This window comes from Antechinus flavipes, chromosome 4 (genome assembly GCF_016432865.1).
Source record: "Antechinus flavipes isolate AdamAnt ecotype Samford, QLD, Australia chromosome 4, AdamAnt_v2, whole genome shotgun sequence".
Taxonomy (NCBI): domain Eukaryota; kingdom Metazoa; phylum Chordata; class Mammalia; order Dasyuromorphia; family Dasyuridae; genus Antechinus; species Antechinus flavipes.
In genome coordinates, this window is record NC_067401.1 from 110,346,063 (window position 1) to 110,358,080 (window position 12,018).

The 12,018-nt window shown below is 32.4% G+C and overlaps 1 protein-coding gene across 4 annotated transcripts in view; it reads left to right on the forward strand.

Moving 5' to 3' along the window:
• The window catches only part of GON4L (gon-4 like), a 79,363-nt gene that overhangs the window by 2,827 nt on the left and 64,518 nt on the right, over positions 1-12,018 (forward strand). For all 4 annotated transcript variants that reach the window (XM_051993849.1, XM_051993847.1, XM_051993850.1 and 1 more), the window contains exon 2: positions 194-724. In XM_051993849.1, coding sequence (XP_051849809.1) covers positions 229-724 — 496 coding nt within the window. In that variant the 5' untranslated portion in view covers positions 194-228. The remainder of the gene's footprint in view (positions 1-193; positions 725-12,018) is intronic.

The following is a 12,018-nucleotide window of genomic DNA, read 5'->3' on the forward strand; positions in this document are numbered from 1 at the left end:
AATTGAGAAATAGATGGGTTCTGCTTGTAGTTTTGGGAAGAGAATACTGACATGCTTTTGTTTGAGGGAATAACTTCATTTAATAGGGCTGCCCGAGTATCTAAAATGTAGTAGATTATATTTCTTTGAGGTGTTGGGATGATTATCACTAATTAGCATGAGAATGTTGAAAACTTTTTTTTTGTCTTTTCAGGATGGGGCAGAACTGGGTTTCTGCTTATCTTTAAAATGCTTCCTTGTAAGAAAAGAAGAACTACTTTGATATCATCCCCTCAGCATAAAGACAACTCGGAGGAGACCCTTTTAGATCTAGAATCAGCTACTACCCTAGAACCTGACCAAGTTACAGACTTGGAGACAGTGTCCTTACCCTGGGGGCTGAGCCATGTCAGAACATCAAGCTTGGATGTGCACCCTATGCAGGGTGATGGTGACCATGTTTGTAAGGAGGATCCATCTGCCTCCAGATTGCTTGCTCAGGACGTAGATATACCAATCCTAGAAACTATTGATGTTTCCAACACTCAGGAAATCAGCCTTTCTTCCCTGGAATCTTCTCAGCCTTGTAACATTCCTATTTCTAAAGGAAAAGTCCAGGGAACTTGTTTGAGGAGGGGGAAGAGAATTGCACTCAGGCTAGGGCCTGCTCCTCGGGATGATCATCCAAACTTGAAGGAATCTTCATCCTCCACAGAGGCATGTGAGAAGATTAACAGTGAAAGTGGTAAGATGTGAATTCTGAATGTGGTCATTAGGTTATCATTTTCCAGAAAAATGTTTTATTATAATCTGACTTAAAACTTAACCTGTTGTAGTTTAAGCCATTGTCTCTTGTTCTGTCTTTAGAGGAAGTATCTTGTAGGTACCCAGTAAGTTTTTTTTTATTGTATAGTTATCAAAATGTTTTACTGCTGCACTGCTTAATGTTTTTGATGTGATTTATAAAGTATACCCTGAATTTCTGAAGTATGGTGACAGGAATTGAATCTCTTGTGCAGGAAGAAAGTCATTTGTTACCTTCTTAGATTATTTAGATTATTTGGAATTAATATATTGGCTCACTGGCATTTATATTCTATTACATCCAAAGTTAGAATTAGAATTTCAGAATTAGAAAGGATTTTAACTCATTTTAGCCTAACTTTTATTTTACAGGTGAGGAATCTTATTATCTGTCTGATTGATTGCCACAATCTACCTTTACTGGTATATTTCTATTTCCAGACAGTTTTTTGGTAGAATGGAAAGGTTAGAATCAGTAACTCGATTATAACCAGTGTTTTTAAAACACAGATTAAATTTCCTTAACTTTATTCTAGTTTTCTAGTCATTATGAATTGTATAAATATATTTGTTTCTTGATCATAGAGTATTTAAATAAACAAAGTGCAGTGCCATGCATGCAGTCAGAGATTCAATTATTTCTTATTTTTGAAAATTCTTATTTTGGTATCTATTCCATTTATTGGGACAATTTCTTTGTTCTGTTTTGAAAGAATAATAGAATCAAAGAATATTAATAATTGAAAGATAGCTTAAAGGTCATCTAGTCCAGCTTTATTCTATAGCATTTCTAAGAAGTGGTCATTTAGTGATGAGAAAGTCATTAGTTAGCCCATTCCATTGTTAATTTAAACTGTTACCAGGCTTGTTTTTATGTTGTATTGATAGTTAACATTATATACATTGGTTCTAGTTCTGTCTTCTAAAACTAAAGAAGATAAGTCTAATCCATTTTTCACGTAATAACCCTTCAAGTATTCAAATCCTGTTCAGTCCTTTAAATCTTCAGGATAAACATCACAATTTTTTACTAGCTACGTGGTGGATTTGGGAGTCAGAAAGATCTGAGTTCAAATGTGGCTTCAGACTTTTATTAGTTATATGCCCCTGGACAAGTCACTTCCTTCCCTTAATAGAATAGTATTTTTTTTCCCCCAATTACATGTAAAGATAGTTTTCTACATTCGTTTTTGTAAGATTTTGAATTCCAAATTTTTTTCCCTGCCTTTCTTTCCCCCTCTCCAAGACAGCAAGCAATCTGACATAGATTATGTATGTATACTTAGGTTAAACATATTTTCATTTTAGTCATATTTTTTGGAGAAGAATCAAAACAAAAGGGAAAAACCATGAGAAAGAAAAAAAAGAAAAAATTTTATGTGAAAATAGTATGCTGCAATCTGCATTCAGTCCTTTCTTTGGATGTGAATGGCATTTTCCAACGTTGAATTTTTTGGAATTCTCTTGTATCACTGTATTGCTGAGAAGAAATAGATCTGTCATAGTTGATCATCACATAGTGTTGGGCAAGTCACTTTAAATTTTGTCTCAGTTTCCTTATCTATAAAATGGTGCACATAATAGTAAGCACCTCCTAGGGTTATTGTGAAGCTAAAATGAGATAACATTTGTAATGTGTGTTGCAATCTTAAAGTGTAATATACTTGTTATCTATTATTGTTACTATTTATCTGTTTGCCTTGTGACATTTATTTCATGCCCATCACCTTGATCAACCTTTGAATGAATCCACTTTACTTTGTCAATGTTCCTCTTAAAACATGCTGCCCAGAACTGAAAATGGTATTCTAGTTGTGATCTAAGCAGGTTAGAGTACAAAGGGACTAATACTTTTCTTGTTGTATAACCTGTATTTTTGGATTATGTAGTCTAAACTTTGTCTTTTTTATTTGAGCTACCAGTCAACTTAGTCTAAACAAATTTACATTTTACATTTGAATTTTTAAATTCAAGTGTAGTACTTCACATTTATTCTAATTAAATTCAGAATGTTGTATTTTGTCTATTGTTTTAGCTTGATATATTTTTGGATTTGGTATAAGCATTTCCATTTTCGTCTTCATCTAAGTCATTAATAGTTTGAGAATAGGGTCCTATGGTTTGGCACTAGAGAGACTTTTCTCAAGATTGATATTGATCCATTATTCAGCACTTTGTGGATACAGTTGTTTAAGCACTTTCAAATCCATTTAACTGTTTTAATCTGGCCTACATTTATTTATTCCTGTGTTGTTTTTTTAAAATAAGTTTAACAACTTTGTCAAATAGCTTATTGAAATTAATATAACTATTCCTATACTACAACTTTGGTGACATAGTTATAAATCACTGGGCTTGGAATCTTGTATCAGACCCTTGGCAAATCACTTAACTTTTGATTGCCTTAGCTTCCTCAACTGTAAAATGGAGATAATAGTATTTATTTCCCAGGGTTGTAGTGATGATCAAATGAAATATTTGTACTGTGCCTGGCACATAGTAGGTGCTTATTTTTCATTTAGTAATACATTTAAAAATGGAAGTGAAATTTGTTTGGTCTGACCCATTTTTAGTGACTTGATGCTATTGCATTTAGTGTGCCTGAGAAGCCCATGGTACAGTGGGAAAGGGTTTGGATTTGTAATTAAAGGACCTGGATCCACATTTCCTTTTTGTCAGTCTCTTTCTGACCTCAGAGAAGTCATTTCACCTCTCTGGGTCTCAGTTTCCTCAAATATAAAATGAAAGAGTTGTACTAAATAGCCTCTTAAGGCCCCTTTCAGCTCTAAATCTATGCTCTAGTTTAAGTGCTGGCACAAATATCTGCCTATATCTTTCTGGAATTTTCTGCAAATTGTGATTAATCTTGTTAGGTTTTACTTAGTAGAAATAATCTTTTCCCCCTTTTGAAAATTAGAAAGATATTTTACATCTCTTTCTTCCACATTTTTCCTCTTTTTCATTGTCTTCAAAAATTACTGACCGTCGCTCAGAAAACTAATTAATTACCATTAAGAAATAAGTGCTTATTGAGTCTTCATTATCTCCTAATTATTATGTTAGATACTGAATAGGGGAGTGCAAAGATGAAAAATACATATGACTGAAGAAGTTTAAAATCTGTTAGAGGAAAGAAAATGTAAGTGTATTAAAATGTAATGCAAAGTAGAGCAGGTAGGTGGTGCAGTGGATTGAGCACCAGCCCTGAAGTCAGGAGAGACGAGTTCAAATCTGGCCTCAGACACTTAACACTTCCTAGCTGTGTGACTCTGGGAAAGTCATTTAACCCCAATTGCCTCAGCAAATAAATAAATAAATAAATGAAGTTTTTGTTTTTCCCTAGTTACATGTAAAAATAATTTTAAACATTTTAAAAAAAAAAAAAACTTTGAGCTCCGGATTCTTTCTCTCTTCTCTCCCTACTCCCCACATTGAGAATACAAGTAATTCAATATAAATTATAAATGTGTAATTTTATATAAAGCATTTCTGCCAAAGTTATATGAGAGAAAACAGACCAAAAAAAAGCAAGTGAGTTCCTTCCTTCCTTCCTCCCTCCCCTCTCTCCTTTCTTCCTTCTTCTCACTCCTTTTCTCTCTCCTTTCTTTCTTCCTCTCCCTCCTTTCCTCTCTCCTCTCCCTCACAATTAGCATTAAGTGATTTGCCCAGGATCACACAGCTAGGAAGTGTTAAGTGTCTGAGACCAGATTTGAATTCAGGTCCTCCTGACTTCAGGGCTGCTTTTCTATCCCCTGTACTACCTAACTGCCCTAGTACCACATTTCAAAAGGGACATTGAAAAATTAGAGAATGCGTAGAGGAAGAAGATCAAGATAGTGAAGGATTAGACTAGAATAGGAAGGAAACCATATCTTATGAGAAATCACTTCATGAATATTAGATATTAATTTTGGGAGAGAGGAAAAAAGATGTCATTAATTTTGGGGGGACTGTCATATGGAAGTTGAATTTGTCTTTCTTCATACAATAGAAGTAGGAACAATAGCTAGAAATTGGAGGCAAATTTCAGTTTGATGAATGGAAGAACATTTTAACAGTTTGAACTGATAAAAAAAAATGGAGTAGGTTGAATTAATAGGTAGTAATTCCCTTATGAGAGTATTGATATCCAGCCATCTGTAAAGGATATAGAAGAGCTTCCTGTTTTACATAGATTAATATATAAGAGCACTATGAATTGGTAGTATTTATTAAATACTTTCTATTTTTCTGGTATCTGTAGGGCTATGACAAAGCTTATAATCTCATTCAGAGACAAATATATGAAACAACGAAAAACTATAAAGCAGAAAACTATATAAAACAACGTAATGATTCTTTATCAAAAATGTTTATAGAGGCTTCAGTAGATAGAGCATCGACCTTGGAAGTTAGGAGGGCCTGAATTCAAATCCTAACTCAGTCACTTAACACTTACTATCTGTGTAGTAGGTGAGTCACTGAACCTCAGTTGCCTTGCTAAAAAAAAAGAAAAGAGAGAGATACAGAGAAGTCTGTTTAATTAAATGGAATGAATATTGGGCTTGAAGTGAGCAAACACCTGCACTTCCAGCTCTGACCCACTTATTCTGATGGGTCACTTAAAAAAAAAAGTCACAATAAAAATTTAAAAAAGGGAAATAAAAATACTTTGAAAATTATGGGATTTCAGAATTGGAAGGCATTTTAGAGATTTTTTTTAGTCTGACCTTCTCGATTGCAGATGAGAGAACTGTGGTTCTAAGAAGTAGAAAGTGACCTGTTCAAGGTCACAAAACAAATTAGATTTAGGAGTAAAACCTACATTTGTGTTTGATGTGAGAATAAAGAGCAATTGGTTGGAGCAATTAAATAAAATTTTTTGGAAGAAATAGGATTTGGATAAAGACTTTAAATGTAGGTAGGTAAGATTTGAATATAGAGATTTGAGAGAGTTGACATTCCCTGAATAAGGAAAATTGAAGTGGAGTTTTCCTGTGAGAAAAATGCAGACATCATTTTTAACAGAGATATTGTGAGTTTGGGCCTAGACCATTGCAATAAAGTGAGGCACATGAATTTAATTTTTTTTTTTTTAGTTTGAATTTGACTGCATCTTTTTTTTTATTATTATTATTTTTCAATAAAAAGTTATTTAAAAAAAAGTTGTGTTTATAGAGTTAGTAGACTAGTCTATTAAGTGTGCAATAGTATTATGTATATACATAATTAAATTTAAAGTTACTAATTAAAAATACTAAATGGCTAGAAATTTTTAGGCATTATCTGAGCCTTTAGATAGTTATAATATTTGCTGGTGGTCTTCTCTGGATCAATATTAATGGCAGCTGACAGAGTTGCTGAAGGTTGGGGTGAATGTAACAATTTATTAAAATAAGACAGTGAAGATTGCCACATGGATTAACTCTTCCTTTCACTTGAACACTTGAGGATATTTTAGGGATATTAATTGATCTGATTTCAAAATCATTTTTGTCTCTGGGAGTAATTTGGCCTGAGAAGAGGTTTAACAATGGCGAATGGCTGATTGGCAGAGCAAGTAGAACACACACATTTATTGATTAAGTTTGCCATCTTAGTAGGTAATTTGCGGCACTCCAAAACAATTACAATTATGACATCAAAGGTGATTGATCACAGATTACCATAACAAATATAATAATAATGAAAAAGTTTGAAATATCGTGAGAATAACTAAAGTGTGACATAGAGCCATGATGTAAGCACATGTTGTTGGGCTTGCCAATAGACATTTGGATGTAGGATTGTACAGACTTTTAATTTGTAAAAGCACAATAACAGGGAAGCACAATTTAATGGGGTATACTTGTAATGGGAAATAAGACTGCATTGGTTAGATAGGACCATTAGTGGGAAGAATTGGAGGTCTTGGGCCTTTTAAGATCCAGCCTAACTTTGTGACCTTGGACATGTTGCCCAGTTTTATGTTATATTTTCCTTAATTGCAAAATAAAAGAGGACTAGATTATTTCATAGTGTCTTATATTTCTCATTGTTATAATTATGCTTCCCAGCATATAGTGATGAGGCTTTTAGCATAGAATAGTTGCAATGCAAATGAAGAAGAAAGGGTTGACTATAATAGATGCATTAGGAAAGAATTAATAGGACATGATGTTTAATATTAGGGAAGAGAAAGGAAAATCAAGTAATTTTAAGGTCTTGAACCTAGGTAGTTGGAAGAATATTAGTGCCTTTAAATGAAGTAAGGCGATGGAGAGGGGGACATGCTTTTGAGAGAGTAGATGAGTTCAGTTTTGGATCTGTTGCATTTGAGGAATACTGAGAAAAAAGCATTTATAGTATGCAGTTGGAAATATAAGATGGGAATCTGGGTAGCAAGTTAGGTTTGTAGATGTAGCTTTGGGAAACATCAACATAGAGATAATTTAAATTGAGGGAATTAGCACTCACTCCTGAAAGGAAAGAAGCTAAGGAATGAACCTTTGGAAGAATCACTGCAGAAGTAAAAGGAAAACCAGGATTAAATTGTTTTGTAAAAGCTACAGCAGGAGATAAGTGTTTTATTTTTCAATAATAATCTATCTTTTCTTATCCCTTCCTTCCCCTTTGAAAAGGAAAGAAAAGCCCAAACAAATATGTGTAGTCTGACAAAAACAAATTCTTATATTGGTTGTATCCAAAAACCACTTTCTCAGTCTGCATCATGAATTCAGCACCTCCTGTGTCTTCACATTATTGTTGGGGTAGTATAAATTGTTATGTTGATTCTGCTTATCATTCTGTCTCATTTCATACATTTCTCATGTTTCTTTGAAAGCATCCTTTATAGCACAATACTATTGCATTAAATTAGCATACCCTAATTTATTTGGTCATTATGCAGTTAATGGGCAGCCCCTTAGTTTCCAGTTTTTTGCCACCACACAAAGAACTGTTAGATAAGTAGATCCTAATTAGTGTGAATAAAGAATCTTGTTAGGTGGTCTCCTGTATTTTCATTGAGCTGGAACTAATTAGTATGTTTTACAGAATTATTTGAATTCAAATGTATACTACCACTTTAAGGAATTCTTTATTTGTCCTAATTAAAACCTACATGTAAATTTTTGTGTGTATGGGAACTTTGACTTTTTTTTTTAAATTTCTTTAAAGCATAGATCGAGTAGAGGTGTCACTAGATCAAAGGATATGTATAATATAGTTTGGGGGTATAGTTCAAAATTGTTTTTCAGAACAGACCAATTTTCAGATCCACAAGCATTGTCCCTCCAGCATTGGTCATTTTACTTTTTTGGTCAAATTGCTAATCTGATGGGTATAAGTATCACTAATTAATAGTGATTTGGAGCATTTTTTTCCTATGGCAATAGATGTCTTGGATTTTTTTTTTCCTCTGAAAATTGTCTCTTCATATCCTTTGATTATTTTTATTTGGGAAAGGCTCTCATTTTTAAAATTTTAGAATCAATTCCATATTTGTTATAAATAAATCCTCTTTAAGATAAATTTGCTGCAAAGATTTTTTTTTTGTCTAATTACCTACTTTTCTTCTTATTTTAGATGCACTGGTTTTGTACAAAAACTTCTGAATTCTTTATCATCAAAATTGTTCATTTTATCCTCTGTGATTCTTTATATCTTTTCTTTGGTTATGAATTCTTTGGTCTATAGTTTTGAAAGATATTTTCTACTTGATTTGTTTATAATATTACTTTTATGTTGTGTACCCATTTGAAGTTTATCTTGGCATACAGTACAAGATATTGGTATATGCCTAGTTATTGTCATGTTGCTTTCTAGTTTTCCCATTGATTTTTGTCAAATAGTGAGTTATTTACTCAAAAGCTGTTATATTTGTGTTTATCAAATGCCAGGTTACTATGCTCATTTGCGTCTCTATATTGTGTATATAATCTTTCCCATTAATTGACTTCACTGTTACTTAGCCTGTAATAAATTACTTTGGTGATTAATTCTGTGTAGTTTGAAATCTGGCTCTGTCAGACTGATCTCTCATATTTTTTTCATGATTACTGTTCATTATTAAGTGATCTTTTGATAGTCTCATTGGCATGTGCTAAATCAGTAAATTAATTTAGGTAATATTGTCATTTTTATTATATTGACAGGTATTTTCCTTGGTCATTTTCAGTGTTTTAGATTTTTGTATTTATATAGTTCCTATATATGTCTTGGCAGGTGTATTAAACTAAATTTAATCATGGATTAAATTCATTCTGAAGTTATTTAATTTAATTAATTTTTTTGCTGAGGCTAGAGTCCCACAGCTAGGAAGTGTTAAGTATCTGAGGCCAAATTTGAACTCAGGTCCTCCTGACTTCAGGACTGGTACTCTATCCATTGTGCCATCTAGCTGTCCCTCTGTAGTTATTTTAAAAGGAGTTTTTGTATCTTTGCATGCTGGGATTTGTTAGTGATATGCAAAAATGTTTATGACTTCTTTGGGTTTATTTTGTATCTTGCAACTTTGCTGAAATTATTAATAGTTTCAATTAATTCTTTAGTTCATTCTCTAAGGGTTTTTTGAAGATAACATCACATATCATTTGCAAAAAAGTGATCATAATGTTTCCTCTTTGCCAGTATTTATTCTCTCAATTTCTTTTTCCTATGTTACTGCTTTAGCCAGCATTTCTAGCATTGTTTAAAATAATATGATGATAATGAACAGCTTTGATTTGCCTTTTAATTTTAAAGAAAAAGCCATCTAGTTTTTCATATTACATTATGCTGGCTCTTGGCTCTTGATTTTAGATAGATACAATAGGCAATGCTCTCAAGCTTTCCCAGTCACCAAGAGAGTCAAATCAAGCTGTGTGCTTGCTCCCGTGGTTTTTAGCATGATGTTTTCAGCCATGTTATCAAATGCCTTCAATGAGGACAAACATGGAATCAAAGTCAGTTACTGTATTGTTGGTAAATTATTCAACTTCAAAAGGTTAGAAGTCAAAACTAAAGTGGAAGGAGTGTTGGTGCATGATTTTTTGTTTGAAAATGACTGTACACTCAGTGAAGACTCTGAAGCAGAGAGAGAGTAGTTCTCTACTAATTTTAGCCTAACAATTAACATCAAGAAAACACAGATCCTCCATCAGCCAAAACCACATTATCTATATGTGGTTACAGTAAATCAGTTACACTAAAATGATGAAGTTTTAATTAGTTTAAATAACTGTGGATAAGTTCACTTAACTTGGCAATATACTTTCCAGGGATATCCACATTGGATAATGAGATCGATATATCCATTGTCAGAGTTAGCTTAGTGTTTGAGAGGCACCAAAGGAAAAATTGAAGACTGATTGTCAAATTGAAAGTCTATAGAACTGTTGTGCTGACCTCATTGTTGTTTGCCTATGAAACCTGAACAATGTATCAGCACCATGCCAGGAAACTGAATTGCTTCCATTTGAACTGTCTTAAGAAGATTCTGAAGATCATCTGGCAGGATAAGATATCGGACTTGGAGGTCCTTTCTTGAACATTCCAACTCTACTATAGAGAACACGACTCTGTTGGGCCGGCCACATTGTTAGAATGTCAAATATATGCTTTCCAAAAAATATACACACACACACACATATATATATATATTTATATTTATATTTTATGGGGAACTCACATAGGGCAAAAGCTTATAAGGTGGTCAGAAAAAATGATATAAGGACACTCTCAAGGTCTCAACTTTAGAATCTATTGTATAATATGGGAGACACTGGCATAAGTGTGCCCTTATCAGTGAAGATACTGTGCTCTATGAACAAAGCAGAATTGAATTAGCCTAAATGAAATGCAAAATTAGAGAAACCATCCCAGATATTCATAGGGACTGTTGTGTCTGACCTGTGGCAGAGCATTCCTAGCTTGTATTGGTCTGATTAGCCAGCTGAACACACTGTAACTCGACTCTAACATAATGATAGCATTTTGGTCCTCTTTGAAAATGGACAACAACATATTTATGTTATTAAGGAAAGATCGATTTCTTTCTTTCTTTCTTTCTTTCTCATTTTCTTAACAAGAACGAGAATTGTATTTTCTTAAAAAGTTTTTTCTATATATAGAATAACTATATGATTTTTCTTGTTTTCCTAATATTAATCTAGTCTTGCTATAACTTTTTTGGTTATAACTCCACAGTGGTCATAATGTATATTCTTTGTGATGTATTTCTGTAAATTCTTTACTAAATGTGTGTGTGTGTGTGTGTTTCCCCTTTTTTTGTTGTTGTTGAGGCAGTTGGGGTTAAGTGACTTGCTCAGAGTCACACAGCTAGAAAGTGTTAAGTGTGGGTGGTCAGATTTGAAGTCAAGTCCTCCTGACTCCAGGGTTGGTGCTCTACTTACTGCACAATCTAGCTGCCCTCTTTCCTAATATTTTAACATTTTTATATCAATAATTATTAGAAATGTTGATCTATCGTTTTCTTTCTCTTATTCTTTCTAGCTTTAATATTAAGGCCATATTTATATCATAGAAGGAATTTGATAGTACTTTTTCCCATTTTAAATTAGATTACATAGTATTAGATTAATTGTTCTCTAAATGTTCGATAGAATTCAATCATAAACCCATTTGGTTTGAGGTTTTTTCCTCCTTTGAGATTTCATTTGTGATTTATTCAATTTCTTTTTCAGAGATAAGATGTTTTATATTTTTGTAAATGTTCATACTTTCCATTAATTATAATTAAGCAAAGTAGTTTCTAGCAATTTCATTAGTTCTTTATTTGCTATGAATTCACCCTTTTCATTTTTGATAATTAGCTTTGCATGTGATTAGTAGTTTATCTTTTATTTTTAAAACATCCTAATTTTGTTTATTCAGGTTTTTTTTTTAAAAATTCCAGCTTCATTAATCCCATTGATTTTTCAGGATTTCTGTTTGATATATAATTTGAATTTTAAAATTTATATATTTTTAATTGAATACCCAATTTATTGATCTGTTCCTTTATTGATAAAAATATTTAGAGATAAAACTTCCTCTGACTATAATGATTATCATTAAAGTTTTTATTTAAGTTCATTGTTGTCTCTGTTTTAATAAAATTATTTATTTCTATCCTTTTTTTTGACTGATCCATTTTTTTCAACCTATTTTTAAAGTTATTAAGTATCTAATTATTTTGTCAGTGATTATTTATTGAATGGAATATTTTATTATTGTAGTATGTAAAAGATTAATTTGGTATTTCTTCTTTTCTTCATCTTTTGGGGAAGTTTTATG